The 16,959-nt window shown below is 54.4% G+C and overlaps 3 protein-coding genes, 1 long non-coding RNA gene and 2 other non-coding genes across 8 annotated transcripts; 2 read left to right on the top strand and 4 right to left on the bottom strand.

Annotated features, from left to right (window-relative positions):
- Positions 1-1,888: 1,888 nt before the first annotated feature.
- DIPK1B (divergent protein kinase domain 1B) lies at positions 1,889-8,014 on the top strand. 2 transcript variants are annotated; one of them, XM_065854198.2, is made up of 5 exons: positions 1,889-2,062; positions 4,465-4,599; positions 5,848-5,955; positions 6,119-6,295; positions 6,790-8,014. In XM_065854198.2, exons 1-5 carry the CDS (start codon positions 2,000-2,002, stop codon positions 7,600-7,602), a joined length of 1,296 nt encoding a protein of 431 aa, XP_065710270.1. In that variant the 5' UTR covers positions 1,889-1,999; the 3' UTR covers positions 7,603-8,014. The 2 variants fall into 2 exon arrangements, with proteins under 2 accessions (XP_065710270.1, XP_065710271.1); XM_065854199.2 differs by lacking the exon at positions 1,889-2,062 and adding an exon at positions 2,556-2,660.
- A 1,597-nt stretch (positions 8,015-9,611) lies between these two features.
- LOC136110451 (uncharacterized) lies at positions 9,612-13,595 on the bottom strand. Its single transcript, XR_010652618.2, has 5 exons — positions 13,305-13,595; positions 12,967-13,022; positions 12,458-12,502; positions 11,682-11,731; positions 9,612-9,990 (listed from the first exon to the last, which is right to left on the bottom strand). It is a non-coding gene; the product is annotated as an uncharacterized lncRNA (long non-coding RNA).
- On the bottom strand, positions 12,287-12,420 carry LOC136110634 (small nucleolar RNA SNORA17). Its single transcript, XR_010652640.1, has one exon. It is a non-coding gene; the product is annotated as a small nucleolar RNA SNORA17 (small nucleolar RNA).
- LOC136110633 (small nucleolar RNA SNORA17) lies at positions 12,655-12,787 on the bottom strand. Its single transcript, XR_010652639.1, has one exon. It is a non-coding gene; the product is annotated as a small nucleolar RNA SNORA17 (small nucleolar RNA).
- A 486-nt stretch (positions 13,596-14,081) lies between the features above and the next one.
- MRPS2 (mitochondrial ribosomal protein S2) lies at positions 14,082-15,773 on the bottom strand. Of its 2 annotated transcripts, XM_065853549.2 has the most exons (4): positions 15,641-15,773; positions 15,503-15,565; positions 15,171-15,300; positions 14,082-14,958 (listed from the first exon to the last, which is right to left on the bottom strand). In XM_065853549.2, the coding sequence occupies exons 1-4, from the start codon at positions 15,666-15,668 to the stop codon at positions 14,415-14,417; spliced, it is 765 nt and encodes a 254-aa protein (XP_065709621.1). In that variant the 5' UTR covers positions 15,669-15,773; the 3' UTR covers positions 14,082-14,414. The 2 variants fall into 2 exon arrangements, with proteins under 2 accessions (XP_065709621.1, XP_065709619.1); XM_065853547.2 differs by having other exon boundaries at positions 15,503-15,748.
- Positions 15,774-15,795: 22 nt separating this feature from the next.
- On the top strand, positions 15,796-16,904 carry PIERCE1 (piercer of microtubule wall 1). Its single transcript, XM_065853550.2, has 3 exons — positions 15,796-16,002; positions 16,089-16,167; positions 16,398-16,904. Exons 1-3 carry the CDS (start codon positions 15,890-15,892, stop codon positions 16,578-16,580), a joined length of 375 nt encoding a protein of 124 aa, XP_065709622.1. The 5' UTR covers positions 15,796-15,889; the 3' UTR covers positions 16,581-16,904.
- The last annotated feature ends 55 nt before the right edge of the window (positions 16,905-16,959 follow it).

Here is a 16,959-nt window from a genome sequence, read left to right as displayed (position 1 = left end):
GACCATTGTCCCCATCTCCCTGCCACATGGAGCAGCAATGTGTGCCTGCCTGCTGCTGGGAGCCTGGCCTGACACTGCTGGGGGGTTTTTGGGAAGGAGAGAGACCCCTTGCACAGGGCAGCCCGGGCTGTGGGAGCGGGGTGGCAACGTGAGCATCTCTGGTCCTCCACATGCCCAGGGTAGAAAGGGGAGACAGGCACACGGGGAGAGATCCCACTGCCCTTGTGCGTTGAATATAAGATATAATCACACCTGCAGAATTTTTATTACTCTTTTGATTGGATTAATTAATCATTCAGTGATAACTGCTCATTAGGCATTCCAACAATCAATACTAATCACTTAATTACTTGGCATATTACAGCTCGGGAAGGTCTGCTCATTCTTAATTAGATTCTCTGGACAATCCACCCCTGAACGTTGCAGAGCCCCACAGCAGAGATCCATGGCACTTCAAGCCTCTCTCAGCTTTGGCCCAGGCATATAGTTTCCCATCTCTGATGAGCATGAAAATAACCATCTTCAGGTTGGGAGGGAAATAAGGGATTTATTGTTGCTTGAGCGGAGGAGCTGTTTTCCTGTAGCTGCGAAGCAAAGCAGCATGTCATAGCACCAGTACCCTCCTCATCCTCACAGCTGCCTCAGCCACCAGGCACCCAGCAACGCATCTTCCTGTCCCCACCGTTTTCCAAATCACCAAGCCCACCAGGAAAAATAATCACAAAGGATCTCTCTTTTATTGGGCTAATTAAAACTAAAAATAAACCATATAAGCTCCAGAGAACCATTCTGGCTTCAGCAGGATGCACGGAGGAGAGCTGCAGGCAGACAAGGCGATGCTAACCCGGCCCCTTACTGAAGCAACACCGCGGGCAATGTCTGCTCGGCGAGGCGAGCGTGGAGGTCACGGCGCCGCTCTGGCTTCGCACAGCGGGAGAGCAGCAGGGATCTCCTTGATAGTAAAAGAAGGCAGCAAACAAGCTGCAGGATTTGGGGTGTTTTGGTGCAAATTTGTCGTGATGCTCATTATTTATAGTAGCTGATCAGATAAGGCCAGCAAAGGCTTTTGCTGGTTAGTCCTCAGGCACCCGATGCTTGACAAGTAGGAACCGCTGGGTATGATGCGACCAGCTTGTTTTCAAAGGTCATTTTGAGCCAAATTCAAAAGGAAGGAAGCAATCTGAACCATGAAAAGGGGACAAATGGATAATCTGAAGATTTACTAATAGCGAGCAAGGAATTATCTTAACAATGGCCCCGTCACTGACCTTCCCAGACCATTTTGCATCATATTTTGGTCTCCCTCCTTGCTCCTGCAGCCCCCCTGGATGAGAGGCTGTCCCTGGGCTGTCTGCTCGCAGCTGACACAAAGCAGCCCCTGTCTCGCCTGGAGGTTTCGCTGCCCAGACGCAATGCAAACAGGGACACAGACACTGCTGCTCGGGTTTAAGATTCAGGAGGGAGACAGCGGGGAAGGGAGCGAGCGAGCAGGGGCGATGCCCGGGGGCACAGAGCCCTGGGGCCGTGCGTGCAGCTCACCCGCTGCAGGCCGGGGGGGCTCTACCAGGCTGCCCCCCGAAGCGCTTTAAATAAACCCCGAGCTGCTGTGAGCGCTGTGAGGGATCAGCACCTCCATGAACCTCCAACCGGGTACCCCCGGGCGGTGGCGTGAGCCTGGGGGTGGGACTCCCGGGGGGGTTTTACCCCCGGGTCCGGTGGGGTGGGGGCTGATGCGGTGGGGCCGTACCGGGCGGCCGCCCCCCGCCTCCCCGAGCTGCGGCGGAGCTGACGCGCCGCCCCCGCCGCGCCGAGCCGAGCCGGGCGGAGCCGCGCTGAGCCCCGCCGGGCCGGGCCGGGCTGGGCGCTGCGGCGGAGCGAGCGGGTGGCGAGGGCTCGGGCCACCCCCGCCGCCCCCCCCCGGCTCCCCCCCGGCGGCGAGGCGGGGGCCGCGGCCATGCCCCCCGGTGCTTGAGGCCCGCGGCCGCGGGGCGCCCGCAGCATGCGGAGGATCCGGCGACTGGTGCATCTGGTGCTGTTCTGCCCCCTCTCCAAGGGCCTGCAGGTACCGGGGGGGATGCGCTGGGGCGGGGGGATGCGCCGCGTCCGGGGGCTGCTCGGTGATGCCCGTCTCTGCATCCCGGCACCGGCCGCGCACAAAGGGACGCTCCGCTGCGGTTCCCCCGCTGGCCGGTGCAAGGGGCTGGGGAGCCGGGAACCGGCACCGGGAGGACCCGGACCGGCACCGGGGGAGCCCAGAGCGGCCCTGGGAGCCGCAGGCGGTTGCATAACCCGCGCTCTGCGGTGCTGGGGGAGCCGCACCGGCCGCGAAGCACCAGGGCAGCCCATCCCTCAGCGGTGAATGAAGAAGCCGATGCAGCAGCTCAGGGCAGGGACGACTTCTTCCCTCTTATTCTTCCCTCTCATTCTTCCCTGCTTCCCCTCCCTGAATTGCTGGGGGGTTGGTGGGAACCCGTCTCGGTGCTCCTGGGACCCAGCGGTGGTGGGGTTGGGGATGCTGGCCTGGGTGTTTTCTCTGCAGTCATGGGATGAGAAACCCTGAGTGACAAAGGTCCTGGACCAGAGAGGTTATCGTGGCTGGAGAGAAAAAGGAGGGACACAGGAAGGTGGCTCTGTGTGTCCCCAGGACAGTCAAGAGCCAGGTGGGTGCTGTGGCTCCACTCCCAGGGAAAATGGGCCTTTGGCTGCTGAGCTGCCATGCAGGTTGTCTTCTTGCAAGACAAAGGGGTGGGCAGGGGCTGGGGACCAAGTCTGGCAAGGAGGGCCAAGCCGGGTGCATTGGGGAGAGGGTGGGTGGGAGTTGGGGTAGCGCTTGCGCCAGGATACACCTGGGAGGGCGTGACAGCCACACCAACTGCCCCTGGGAGCACGCCAGCCCTGGCACCGTCCCCACTGCTGCGACCCACTGCGAAACAACCCCCCATGTTCCCAGGGAACTGCAGGGGAGCGGCAGGGATGGAGCGGGATCTTGTGATGCTGCATCCATTTAGCCTTTGAATAGTTGTGACCCAAAGTCACTTCCAGGTCCCCCAGAGTCACCGTAAAACTAAACACAGCTACTCACTCAAGCGAAGGGTAACAGGCTGTGGTGCAGGCTGCTGGTGAGGCGGTGGGCAGGGAAGTCCCTGTGCCTTGAGACTGAGCCCCTGGAAGAAACCTTAGCACCAGACATGAATCCAAAATATTACCAAAGCCCAGTGGAAGCTTTTGTTTCAATGCATCCCCCACCTCCACGTTTCTCTCCATCATTTAGAGGGACAATGAGGCCAGCGCTCCCAGTGCCGTGCTCAGTTCTCAGTCCTGACCCCTCCTCTGCCCCGGGAATGTGATGGATTCTAGGTCCAAATAAGCAAAAAAAGGACATCTTTGCCATTCCAGTGTCTCTAGTCAGAAATCCACGGAAAAAGACCCTTTGCTGAGGACAGGAGGCCCGGTGGGTCACATACCCTCCACTGGGCAGTTTTTGGGGGGCTGCTGTACTGGGGAGTATCTCCTGGGTCACAGTGTTTTGTCTCTGACCTGAGCTGCTTTTCAGCTCCCAGGAGCAGCCACGGATCCTTTGTCTTTGCCGCGTCCTCGCCGTGGTTGGGCTCTCTTTTATGGGCGTTAATGAGCGGCGCTGCTGCTTGCTGGGCAAAACGGGCATCCCGGCCCACTTCACACTTTGGCATTTCCAATTAACACGCGAGATGTAATTTTGAGACAGACCTGCCTGCCTGATTCCTGTGAAGCCCGTTTGTGGGGTCTGGGCGCAAGGAGAGAGGAGGCTTTGGAGGGGGCCACAGGCCAAGGGCTCTCTTAGCCTGGCGTGAAGCAGGAAATATCTATAGAAACGGGAGGTGTTGGATGCAAGGATCAGCTCCCTGCCCTTAGGAACTGCTGGGGATCTGCGCCGTGTTACACAGGTCAGGTAAACAACCTGTATCGCAGGGAGGCCAGATGGCAGCAGCGCTGCCGCTTGCAGGGTCAGAGGGGAAGAAATGAAGCCAGCAAAACAAAATCACGCTGCGAGCCGCTTGCACCGAGTATTATCCACGCGCTTCCAGGTTTGTTACTCGCTCGCTCCCACGCGGGAGCTGGCAGCAGCCGCCTGCTGTGCCCAGGGAGGGATTTGCAAGGGGGGTTCTGCTGATAAGGGTCTCCCTGGGCAGGAGCAGAACCTCTGGCAGCCCGAGCGGTGAGTCCTGGGGTTGCAGAGGCAGCGGCTCAGCCCTGGTGTGGGCAGCAGAGCGGGCGCAGCCGGCCCCTCGCAGCCCAGCGCTGTCATTTCCCAGCTTTTAGGGAATGTTAAGTGACCTACTTGCAGCAGGAGTTGCATAATAGGCTGGTGAATGTATATTAAAAAAATAAGCTGAAGGTTTCACCAGTGCTCAGGTTGGTTTGTATAAAAGAAGTCGCCCTTGTCCAGAACCCCCGGCCTTCACCAGTGTTTTCTTTTCCTTCCAGAGTCGCCTCCCGGGCATCAAGGTGAAATACCTGCTGGTGGTGTGGTTGGGCATCTTCGTGGGCAGCTGGGTGGCGTACATGCACTACTCGTCCTACTCGGAGCTCTGCCGAGGCCATGTCTGCCGGATGATAATCGTGAGTGGCGGCCAGTGCTGGTCCCAGTTTGGGGTACCGGGGTGAGCGGGGCTGTGGGAACCCCATTTCCAGCCCTCCGAGCCCTGCGTGGTGCTTTGCACCCTGCACAGGAGCTGGGACAAGGAGCCCTCCTGGCAGCGGCGTCCCTGGTGTCACACGGAGCGGGAGAGGTGACCTTATCCTGCCAGGGTGACGGCAAAACCATTTAATCAGATGTTGGAGGGAAGCTGGCCAGGGCAGGCCAGGCAAACGTGGGCAGATTAACGTCTGTGGAGATGAAGTTGCAATGTCAGAGCAGGATCTGTGGGCAGAGAGAGCATCGCGCCAGCCCCCCCGAGCTCCGCAGAGGAAAACGGAGCAGCCATTCCATGGGTACCTCTCTGTGCCTAATGATGTGCCCGAAAAAGAGCACCAGCCTGCACCAAGAGCTGAGCCCTCATGGGAGCTTGGCTCGGTGTGTTTTGCCACATCTGGGGTTTGCAGGAGGGTGCAGCTTGCACCCCACAGCATCCATGGGACCCCAGGACTGCTGTGTGTGCCCCATGGCGGGGGTACAGGGCACCCTCCCAGGCGAGGAGGGGGACGCCAGGCTCTGGTTGAGAACGCCTCGTTCATCAATTCTTCAGCAGAGAAGGGAGGCAGGAATTGCCATAACAACAGCGACGATCGTTTAATTTGATTTTCTGCATGACTCTGACCACGGGGTCTCGGGCGCTAATTCCTGCGCTGAGCTCGGGGTTTAAGATGCCGTGTCTGGCTGTGTCCCCTGCGAACAGGTCTAGGGGTTAATTCCCATCCATGTCGGGAGGAAAACAAACAAAAAGAGGGGAAGATGCAGTGAATTCCCGCAGCTCCTGTTTCCAGCCCTGCGGCTGTTGTGCCTGGCGGAGCTGCCGCCTCTCCTGCCCAGGGACGTCTCCAGCTCATCCAGCCACCCCGATTGCACTCGGAGCCACGTTCTGTCCGTGTTCCCTCCATCCCCTGGACCGGGGCCAGCCCGGTTCACATCAGGGGCTGCTGTTCTGCTGAACAGCCTGAGCATCCTCATCCTCACTCATCCCCACACTGGCCTCTCCTCCATCCCAGCAGCTCCCCAGCCCCTGGGCTTGCAGCAGGAGCACCCGGGAGCAAATCCCCTGCGGTCCCTCCAGCAGCATGGGGGTCCCTGCCATCCCCATCCCACCTTGCGTAAAGCACTTAGGAAAACAGGGAGCTGCCCCCACTGAGCTCCTCTCTCTGCCTCCCCAGTGCGACCAGTACAAGAAAGGAATCATTTCTGGCTCCACGTGCAAAGACCTGTGTGAGGAACGCAGCCTCCACTTCCAGCACTGCCTCTCCTCCTCTCCCACCCAGCAGGTAGGTCTCCCCGCATTGCTGGGGACGGGCGAGAGCATCAAAGATGGGAAATGTCCTCCCCCACCTGCTGGCACATCTGTTCCTCACCCCATCCCCCATCCCCATCCCAAACCCAACAGCACTTGCTGTTGTTTCCCACCATGTCCTCTCTCCCTGGCTGTAGGTTTACAGCGGGCTCTGGAGGGAGACAGAGGTGATCATCAAATGCGGCATCGAAGAAGCTTTCAAGGCAGACAGCCACCCAGCCTCGGTGCCCAGGAGGGACGTGGTCCTCTTTGACAAACCCACACGGGGGACGTCGATGGACGAGTTCAAAGAAATGCTCCTGAACTTCCTCAAGGTCGGTGCGGAGGGTCCTTCTGGGATCTCATGGGCCTGGGATGCCACTTGTGTCTTTCCTTCCCCTTAAACAAGAGCTCCTCCGGCTCACAGTCCACCAGCTGGGCCCTGGGGAGGGCTCCTTACCCTTAACACACAGCAGGTGCTGAATTAGCCAAGAAAAAACCCCTTCCATTCTCACCCAGGAGTTCTTATTTGCAAGACCTGGTTCTAGAGCTGCTCCAAGGCTGGTAAAATTCTGCTGGAGCTGAATTAAGAGCCATACGCTATGGGACAGCACCAAATTTGCTCGAACACGGTGGCTGTTTCCTCCTCTCCCAAGCTCAGGGTTTGATTGTTCAGTTTGGTTTCACGATCCTGAGCTCAGGTTTTGATTCTTCAGTTTCGTTTCATGATCCTGAGCTCAGGTTTTGATTCTCCAGTTTGGTTTCATGATCCTGAGCCCGAGCACAGGGAGCCGCAAGGGTCTGATGCCACTTCTTGTTCCGTTCACAGTCCAACCTGGGAGATCAGCCTTCTCTGGCAGCCTTGGTGAGCCGGATCATCGCCATGGCAGATGTGAACCGGGATGGCAAAGTGTCTTTAGCAGAGGCCAAATCCATCTGGGCGCTACTTCAGCTCAACGAGTTTCTTCTCATGCTCTCCTTGCACGAGAAAGAGCACACGTCCAAGCTGCTGGGGCACTGCGGGGACCTCTACGTCACTGAGAAGATCCCCCACACCTCGCTCTATGGAGTGGATGTCCCAGATTTCCTCCAGTCGCTGCTGCCTTCAGTCGTCCACCAACTCATCCACCAGTGGTCTGCACCAGCCTGGCCCCGGCGGGCCAAGATCTCCATCGGCCTTCTGGAGTTTGTGGAGGAGATATTCCACGGGACCTACGGGAACTTCTACATCTGCGAGACCAGCTTGAAGAACGTGGGCTACAACGACAAATACGACTTCAAAATGGTCAACCTGAGGAAGGTGGCGACGGAGATGACAATCCGAGGTTTCCTCAAGGGCCGTCACTGTGAGCAGAACGTGGACTGCACCTACGGGAAGGACTGCATGGCCACGTGCGACAAACTCCTGAAGCAGTGCAAGAGCGAGATGGTGCAGCCTAACCTGGCCAAGGTCTGCGGGCTGCTGCAGGACTACCTGCTGTACGGGGCGCCGCTGGAGCTGAAGGACGAGCTGCAGAAGCAGCTCCGAACTTGCATGACCCTCAGCGGGCTGGCCAGCCAGATGGAAGTGCACCACTCCCTGGTGCTGAACAACCTCAAGACCTTGCTCTGGAAGAAGATCTCAAACACCAAATATTCCTAATGGTGGGAAGCACGGCCCTGGAGTTTAGAACCCGCAGTCTTGGAGTGAAGTCCAAGGGTTGAAGGTCTGTTTCTCCATCATCTCCCCCATGGGAAAAAATACACCTTACACAGGGAGTTCAGCTTCTCCTTCATGGAAAACCAAGCGTCATGACTTCCACCGCCCAGCAGAATCATCGGTACGGTTGGCAGGAGCGGCTGCGGAGCTGGGGCACCAGGAGCCGGGCCGGACGGGCTGGGGGAGAAGATGCCGCGGGGAGCGATAAGGAAGCGGAGCCCAGCTGGACACGTCTGACTGGTCCTGGGTGAACAGGGGAGCAGCGCAGAGCAACGAGAATGAAACATTCATGCTGTACTTGTCACATCTTCTTTTGATGAACGTCTCTGATGTAAATAAATCGCTTTTACGTGAATCACACCAGTACATCAATAGCGCAACAGCAGCCTTTTAAGTACCAGCTTGTTTGTGATCTAAAAAGGAGGAGAAAAGGTAGATTTCCCTATTGAAATGTCTCTCCTTAAGTGTCTGAGTCATCCCGCCATCAGATCCAGCTGTAGCTTAGGAAGTGGATAAGCTGTCTTTTCCACAGCGGAGCATCCTGGCAGATCTTTGATTCCTTTTCCAAGTGCCTGACCCCAGGCAGTGATGGGATGTGATGCGATGGCTGGTGTGAGGTTCCCACCCGGCTGCTCCTGCCCACGGGCTCAAATCGGCAGCTCAGGCCGTTCCCTCGCACGTGTTGGCTTTGGTGGCATCTGAGGCCAAGAACAGCTTAAAGGAAAAGGGCTAAATACAAACAATTCTGACCAGTTAACGTAGGTGCTCCGTGTGTTACTTCCCACAATACTCAGTGCAGGGATAAGCCAACCTCTTGGTTTAATTCTCCTAAAACTAAGCTGGGCTTGCACTGCAGAGGTTAAGAGATTAGTACGAGAATAATCCACTGCTTCTCCCTTTATTAAAATCGAATTTCCAGGCAAGCTTTCAGCAGGTTTCAAGTCATTTGCTTGGCTGTGTACACACTACCAAGGTCTCTAACTACAGTCTGTTTCCTTTAAAAGCTCAATTATAGCAACCTTTTAAAACCGGGGTAGAGAGGTCGAGTTTATGTAAACTACCCCATGCTCGCTCTGTTCCCAGCACAATCGTACTCCTGCTGCTGGACCATATGTTGACGCTCCTGCCAACAGTTGCTTAGTGAAGTGGAGCGTATATCTGAAGTACAATCACTGAGGAAAAAACCACATCTGACAGTATATATAACCTGGGAAGGCAATCAGCGGTGTCCTGGCTGCAAGTTTATGAGCCCTTGGGAGGAGAGATATCGGTCTTTCCCTCTGTTAGTTCTATAGGATCATCATTACCTCTTGGTCTTATTTATGGAGGAAATATTTTGGTGTCAACAGAGCTCTAAATCAACGGGGAGCTGCTGTTGCTCGCTTCTCACAGAGGAGTTGCCTTCCCAGTGTAATTCATCTGCGGGAAGGTTGAGCATTTGTCAGGTTTGTTGTTTGGCGAGTTCTCCGCCCCTCAGAGTCACTCTGAATTTAGTAAAAACACTGCAAAGGTGGCCAAGGTCCCACCTGTGGGCACTGCACTGGTGGGTGCAGCTTCACCTGTACTGAGGAGCTGGATTTAGTGAAATTTGGTAACCAGGCTCCATGCAGCCACCCCAGCTCATCTATTGTCCTGCATTCCCATGGCAACCAGCTCCACTGATTAATCTTCTCCTGCTATTAGAAAAAAGGAACCCAACAACCACACCAAATCCTCTCCTCAGATTTTCAGGAAAGAGCCATTTTTCACCCTCCCTGCTGTTTGAAATTTCTTAGGAAATTTTGTCCAGAAAGTGCCAGTTGGGGACAGAGGTGAGCATCGAGACTTCTACCTTCAGCTGTTTAAAGTAAAAGCACAGCCCAGTTCTCATGTCCACAAATAAAAAGTGTTAAGTCCCCACCTGGTTAAAAATCAGTATTACTTGGGGTGCTACAAATACACAAGCATAATCATTTCAGACTTATTATAGGTGGCATCTTTATTCAGTTTTCTTTTTAAGATACCCTTCTTAACGATGTAGAGAAAACAGAGACTGAAACAGCAGTGCTTTAAAAAACGGCTGGGAAACCAGCATATGAGCTGACAACTTGTACGGTTGCTCCACAGGAGCACAACAAAAGCAGAGAGGACGCTGGGAGCAGAACAGCTGTAATTTGTTTTGAACGGACATTTGAGTCCGCAGGTTGCAGCAGACAGAACTTCCAGCAGCGCTCTGGACCCACGGATGGGAAAAGGTGAAGTTTTAGCAATCTGCAGATCTTCAAATGCAGACGCTGCCATTTCTTTTGCCACAGCCAGGTTTGCTAGGAATTCCGTAACTCCAGGCACAATCTACAAATACAAAATGGCCCAGGATGTTAGACAATGTCAAATTACAGCTAGTAATAAATGTCATACTAAGCAGCTAATTAACCCGTACCACCCAGCCTCCCACTGTTCACCACGCTGAGGCTGATCTGAGCTGAGGCACCGCAGCGTGTCGGGACAGGGAATTGCTTTTATTTTCAGAGGCAACATTTCCAGCTAATTGAAGAATCACATCAGGTTTGTCTGGGGACCGTCCACAGATTTTTCACATCCCAGAGTAGAGTAAAAAAGCTTCATAAAATGAAACCAAATTTTAAGGGAGTCATCAGCTGGGCTCGGTGATCACGACTCACAGGGAATCTTCGGAAGTAAGGGGGTAATTAAAGAGCACAATAGCTGGAGCCCGCTCTTGGTTTCTCTTTCACTCTCAGGCTCCCTAAATAGCAAAGGCGAGTTTGCCAACCCCAGTGCAGAGACAAACTATTAATAGTGCGAGTAGAGAAAAGCTGAGCTTATTCCAGTGTTCCCAGCCATGACATAAACCAGTTCTAAACGGTGATGGGCTAAGTTGACTTTTAATGTATCTCCAAGTCACTTTAATACAAAATATTCATATTTTCCACAACCGAAAGCCAGATAATTTATTCAGTACAGCAGTATTCACAGCCTGGGATTGCTGCTCAGCCTCGGGTAGATGGCTAACAGCAAATGCTATTAGGAAAATTTTAATAGCTATCCTGTGCCTCATGCAGTAAAGTTCTGAAGAGACACTCATTAGACACTCACCACCTCCACAGGACCCTTGATGTGAGTCAAGTCTGACAAAATAACTCAAATATGTATTGCAGGGTTAAAAGAAGTCAGGAAATTTAAACAGAAGAGTCACATCTTAAGACCGTCTTCTTTGCACAACCACGTCCCCAACCACCTCATTAGCATTCCTTTCCAAAGCCACCGCTGCTGGGCAGTGACTTTTCCCAATTAAATGGCTCATTTTGCAGCCAGCAGCTCCTGGCGTGGTTAGTGGCACCTCTGGCCCTCATAATGCCCATTTAATGAGGGCATTTTCCCCCATTTAGCACTGCCAGATTTTGTCAGGCTATTAGCCCCTGCAAAGCCTCAGAGTCTCACCCACTGCCCATGTGTAGCCAGAGCTGCTCTCACTAATTTTTTGGTTGTATTACCAAAAATCAATCTTTTTATTTCTTCGTTCGTTATGCGTAAGCCACAATTGCGTCACCTTGCACATCTGTGACACAAACATCCTTTTTTCAGCAGTGTTTTGTGTCAGGCTGCAGCACTACAAGAGTCTGCTTTGGTAACCTCAGGCACATCAGAGTGTAAACTCTCAATAAAAGTGTCTTGTTCTGTCAGCTCCCCAAGGATGCACTTGAGGAGCGGAGAAGAGCGGTTTGAGTGAAATGAAGTTAATCAGGTTTTTTTTATGGTTCCTTACAAAATTACTGCATTAGCAAAACAGACAAACCTGAAAGTGCTCCACCTAAGGTACAGCTTTGTCAAAGATGAAAAAACACTGAATTTGAGGTTATTTCTGCAAGTATGCACTAGTAGCTTCTTTTAAAAACTACTTTGTTTGTCCATCTCCCACAAGAAACCAGGACAAGATGTACCAGCCCAAGGACTTCTGCCCCGACACTGTTTTGGTAACACTGAGGTTTAGTATTTTTCCACGAAATGACATAAATAACACCCACCTTCAACATTTGAAGCGGGTTCCAGAACTCAGTCCTGTTCTCAGAAGTAACTGTGAGAAGGAGAAAGAACTTCAGTTTGGCATTTTCTGGGGAAGGAGGGCTGGGGTTTTGTTTTGTTCCCCCCTCCCAGAAGCACACGTGGTTATAAAGCTGCATTTCAAAGGTTTCCGATTGCACCTTCTGGTCAAACTTACTCAGCACCCTTGAAGTCAAGAAGTTGTTGGCTGAGTGTTTTATTCATGTTAAGAACAGGGTTCAATTTTCTCCATTCGTGAAATCCCCACCCAACTGTTTCTAGATCATGCCAATACTTTAGAAACAACAAACTTAAGCGCCTGTTTCCCCCATCTAATCCACTCCCAGACACGATTCTTTGTTTCAGGCACAGGAAGCCCCTTAATCTCTGACCCCTAACGATATTAACATGTCAGGAGAGTGAATCTCCAAGGACTATTAGAATAAAGAATACTGGAGGTTTGCTGTTCCTCCATAACGACAAAAACTGTGATAAACAAGAAACCCAAATTAGCTTTTAACGCAATTCTATCCATCCTTTATGATTAAAGATTAACATTGAAGGAAAGAAACAGGAAAAGCAAGAAATAATTGTCAGGTTGCTCATCATTCCTGAGTGCTCACAGGTTTTGGAGCGCTAGGAAAGACAAAACCTCTTCCTCTCTGCCACCCAATGACACAGACATGGCACCGAAGCCAAATCTGCAACACGAGCTGGGGCATGAGCTGCTCCGCAGGGAAGCGGCGTCAGTGCTGCTCACCTCAGGGCCTGAAGAACTCCTGGCTCCGCTGCATCACACGGCTTTCTGGAAAAATAGAGAGCATTTGTTTTACATAGACACGCTTCAAATCCTGGTTGGTAGCATATATATATATATCCTACTACATAGAAATCTCACATTTAGGGCAATTAAAAAGAACTGGAAAGGCTTAGTTTATGAAGAGTCTCCTATTTATAGATGTCAGGCTATCAATCACTCTGAATGCTCACGGGTGTCAGAACAAACGAGCGTAGAACATAGCCTGTCTCTCTCTGCCACCTAATGACACAAAGATGCCACAGCAGCCACCTTTGCAACGCCTGTGGCAGGCTGAAAAAGCCCACGAAGACCCAAAAAGGTGATATTTACAGGTATTTATGCAAACAAGATCACATCACCTACTCAGAAAGTAGTATTACAAAGGTACTGGGTGCATGTGTAGACACTACACTTAGTTAATGAGACACCAGAAACTCACTTGGGCAGCCTTTGTGTTAATCACCACTTACCCTTGATTTTTCAAGGCACACAATCTTCCTCACATCACCTTTTGTCTTCTGCCAGGCTGAATAAAGAGAGGAAAAAGGCAGTTAATAACAAACAAGCGTTTAGCTGAGAGCACAGCAACCTTCCTTGTGAACTGCACCGCTCCACAGAAAACCAGATTAAAATAAATATATAAAATATATAATACCATAAATAGAAATAACAATAAATTAAAATTTGCTTAATAGATTTAGTTTCGTTACACCAATCTTTAAAACCTTTTTTTTTAAAATCTGAGAAGGTGACAGCTCTCAATTTTCTCCCCTCCTTCACCACAACCACACCTTTTTGCCTTATTTACCTTAATCCTAGTACCTCCTTATACATCAGTTCACAATATACCAGACGTACGCTGAACGTAGAGCACAGGACAGGACTCGAGGGCCTCCCCCGGGCTGTATCCGGCCATGCGGCCAGAGCTGGGCACATTTTGTCCCCTCTGAGCCCCAGAAACCTGGGGAGGGTGAGCACGCAAGGCTGGGGATTGAGCCTGGTTTTCCTGGGGCTCACCCAGACCAGCAAGAGCAGGAGACCAGCACCCCAAGGCCGGACACGGGAGGCCGCACCCCCCCGCGCCGATCACCCCGCAGAAAGGACGAGCGTGCTCCCGCCTTCTGCTTATATAGGGCGGGCGGACGGAAGCGCCGTGGGGACAACCCGCGCAGCGCGTTCCTGCCCGCGGGCTCCCCCTATTGGACGGGAGGACGCCGAGCACGGAGCGGGCGGGGCCAGGGCAGGGGCCAGGGACCTTCCGCCCAAACCTCTTCCCTGCGCTGGACACCCAGCACTGAGTGATTGCCCAAAGCCTTCCCACAGAGCCACAAAGCGCATTAGGAGCTGAGTTTCCCCTTTCACAGCTGCACCCCGCAATCACCCACTCCCTGTGGTGGTGGTAGAAGTTGGACCCTGGGACGAAGCAGGGACCACCCAGCCCGTTGGCCAGACTCACCCCCTGCCCTGGACTGCGATGGCCCGCAGGTCCCCAGGCTGAGAACACCCTTCACTCCCCCATCCTGTGACCATAAACGTTCACCAGACACCCCCGTACCTTCCCCTTTTGCAAGCAAAGCAAGAAAAATGATCACAGGGCTCTTTATTTGTCGTGTCAGGAAAAGGCACGAGATACAAGCGCTTTCAAGCGAGATCACAAGCTCAGCAACAGGAAGGCCACAGGACAGAGGCTCCTCCTTGCAACAGGGACAAACACAAGGACAGGAGCCGGGTCTGCCCTGGTTCCATTTCCCTTTGCATTGCTCCAGACAATTTTATTTGAGTCAGAGACCCAGAGCAGCTGTGACCATTACGGGATCTCGGCAGAACAGCAGAGTTGGGGGGTCCCTTCCACAACCAGCCCAGCTCTGCCCAAAGCAGGTGCTGGGCCAGTCCTGCAACACAGCCTGTCCCCAGGGCCCTAACTGCCCTCCGCTTTGCTCCGCAGCTCGTCAAAGACCTCGCTCTGCTTCCTCTGGTCCTTGGCGCGGATGATAGTCATCCTGAAGAGCTTGCAGTAGAGCTCCATGGCGCTGGGGCTGTCGTCGTTCCCGGGGATGGGGTAGGTGATCAAGCAGGGGTTGCAGTTCGTGTCCACCACCCCCACCGTGGGGATGTTCATCTTGGCAGCATCCCGGATGGCCACATGGGGCTCGAAGACATTGTTGAGGCTGCTGAGGAAGACGATGAGGTCGGGCAGGCGGACGCCGGAGCCAAACTGGATGTGTGCATTGGTGAGCAGGCCGCCCTGCCAGTAGCGAGTGTGGGCGTACTCCCCGCAGTCCCGCGCCATGGTCTCGACCAGGTGGCAGAACTGGCGCTTGCGGCTGATGAAGAGGATGATGCCCTTGCGGTAGGCGATGTGGGCGGTGAAGTTGAGGGCCAGCTGGAGGTGCTGCATCGTCTGATCCAGGTCGATGATGTCCTGATCCAGGCGGCAGCCAAAGATGTAGGGCTCCATGAACCTGCAGGGACAGCGGGAGGGCGACACAAGGGGACGCAGGGAGATGGTGCTAAAGGCACTTGTGCAGGGTAATAACTGCCCCCAGGGGAAATGTGGGTCTGTGTGGGCAACTCCAGCCCCAGACCAATTTAGCGCAGCCCCCAAGAGCTTACACGGACTGGGGAAACACTCCTGATGTCAACAAGCACTGGGTCATGAAATGGCATCACTCACCTATGCCGACATCCCCTTTTGTGCCCCAGGTGCACGCGAGCATCGAAGAGATCTTTCAGGGAGAAGAGCTCCTTCACGTTGAAGAAGTCGGGGTGGCTGAGAGGCCCGGTCAGCAGCTTGTCATCCACAGCTGAGAGGAGGGCAAAAAACACACCAATCCATAAATCGCTGCTCCCCCTTGTTGTGTCTGCAGGGGATGGGCTGGCAGTAGAGAAAGGGTCACTTGAGTGCAAGGGTATGGTGACAGCAGCAAGGACACTGCTCAGCGCCTGGCCCCGGGTGCAGGACCCTGGTTCGGGGGTCCCCCCGTTCCCCGGGGCAGGAGCACTCACCGCGGGGCCGGGCCGCTGCCGCTGCCGCCGGGGCCGGGACGGTGCTGTAGAGCCGCGGGGCTGCTGCGGGGAGAGAAACACGAGGGTCACACGGACCGGGCCGGGAGGGCTGGGCTGTGCGGGACACGACCCGCTCACCTGCCCGCAGGAGCCGCCGCACCGCCATGCTCCGTGCCCACCAGCCGCAGGGCTGGAGGAACAGAAGGAGGTGGAGGAGAGACAGAAGGAGGAGGAGGAAGGTCAAGGCGGCACTTTCCGCTTCCTGCGGGTCCGGGTCCGGCCCCTCCGCCCGCCCCCGGGGCGGTGCCGCTGCGCGGAGCGGTCGCCGCCCGCCCTCCGCGTCCCGTCACCGGGGCAACGCGCGGCGCTTGGCCCGTTCCCGTCCCCATGTCGGGCCCGGCGGCCGCGGGAGGCCCCGGCCCCCGCACCAGCGACTGGTACCGCACCAGCCCCGGCCTACCCGGCCGCTTCCAGCAGCCCAGCTGCTTCCGCGGCTACGGGTGAGCGCGGCTCCCGGTCCCGGCCGAGCGCGGCCCCGCCGAGCGCCCCCGGCAGTCCCGCTCCCTCCGATGCTCTCTCCCCGCAGGCAGCCGGAGCCGCACCCCCGGTACCGGACCACCAGCCAGGCCTACGGCAGCAAAGCCCCCACGGTGCACGAGGTGCCGGTAGGTTGTGGGGTGCAGGGTGATGGAGGCGCCCCCGGGGGCTTCTGCAACATCCACAGAATCGCGCAATGGTTGGGGTTGGAAGGGACTCCTGGAGATCATTTAGTCCAACCCCATCCCCAGGCGATGAGCTCCCCAAAGCAGATGAAGTGCCCCCATCATTGCATCCAAACTTCTGCTACTGGTGCTGGCATTTAAACCACCTTCCTCCCCTTTTCTCGCTCTCGCAGACCTCCTTCCATGGCACCTCGCACGTGTTTTCCAAGTCTCTGTCCCAGTTTGGCATGTACAAGGATAACGGGCTCAACACCGCCCTGGAGAAGAGCCACGTCACCGGCCCGGACAACTTCATCACCGCCCACGCCTGCGACTTCCACCCCAGCTACAACCCCAGCGGCCCGTCGCACTGTTAGATCCGCACCACGCGGAGCCGCTTCGGTTTACCGCTGGCCGCCTGGGTTAAAAATATAACAAAACACGAAAAAAACCCACCACCAAGCAAACAGTATCAGTGACCTTACCCTAAATCTGGTGCTGAGCCTCATCTAAAAGCAGGATGTATCATTACAAGTTAAGATTTTAAATGGTTTTTGTACTATTAAATGAATAACCAAGCTGCGTGTTTTCCAGAGGTGTTCATCAAGCCTTTGGATTTCTTACAGAAAACGTTTGTCTTTCTTATCTCTCAAAACTACAATGTTTTAAGAAATTACTCAAATAAAGACAACTGATAAGAACGTTTTCTTAAGTTTTATTGTAACAAGTGTAGTTACACAGGCAGTGAATCTGCAT

The sequence above is a fragment of the Patagioenas fasciata genome, chromosome 20 (genome assembly GCF_037038585.1).
Source record: "Patagioenas fasciata isolate bPatFas1 chromosome 20, bPatFas1.hap1, whole genome shotgun sequence".
NCBI lineage: Eukaryota > Metazoa > Chordata > Aves > Columbiformes > Columbidae > Patagioenas > Patagioenas fasciata.
The sequence above is the reverse complement of the archived record's forward strand: the minus strand, read 5'-3'. Positions and strand labels throughout refer to the sequence as shown.

Coding starts and splice junctions, on each gene's coding strand:
- PIERCE1 (XM_065853550.2), top strand. CDS start 15,890: ATGTCGGGCCCGGCGGCCGCGGGAGGCCCCGGCCCCCGCACCAGCGAC. Junction 16,003..16,088: donor AGCTGCTTCCGCGGCTACGG/GTGAGCGCGGCT, acceptor CTCTCCCCGCAG/GCAGCCGGAGCCGCACCCCC. Junction 16,168..16,397: donor CCACGGTGCACGAGGTGCCG/GTAGGTTGTGGG, acceptor TCGCTCTCGCAG/ACCTCCTTCCATGGCACCTC.
- MRPS2 (XM_065853547.2), bottom strand. CDS start 15,668: ATGGCGGTGCGGCGGCTCCTGCGGGCAGGTGAGCGGGTCGTGTCCCGC. Junction 15,301..15,502: donor GGCAGCGGCCCGGCCCCGCG/GTGAGTGCTCCT, acceptor CCCTCCTCTCAG/CTGTGGATGACAAGCTGCTG. Junction 14,959..15,170: donor AAAAGGGGATGTCGGCATAG/GTGAGTGATGCC, acceptor CTGTCCCTGCAG/GTTCATGGAGCCCTACATCT.
- DIPK1B (XM_065854198.2), top strand. CDS start 2,000: ATGCGGAGGATCCGGCGACTGGTGCATCTGGTGCTGTTCTGCCCCCTC. Junction 2,063..4,464: donor CCCTCTCCAAGGGCCTGCAG/GTACCGGGGGGG, acceptor TTTTCCTTCCAG/AGTCGCCTCCCGGGCATCAA. Junction 4,600..5,847: donor ATGTCTGCCGGATGATAATC/GTGAGTGGCGGC, acceptor CTGCCTCCCCAG/TGCGACCAGTACAAGAAAGG.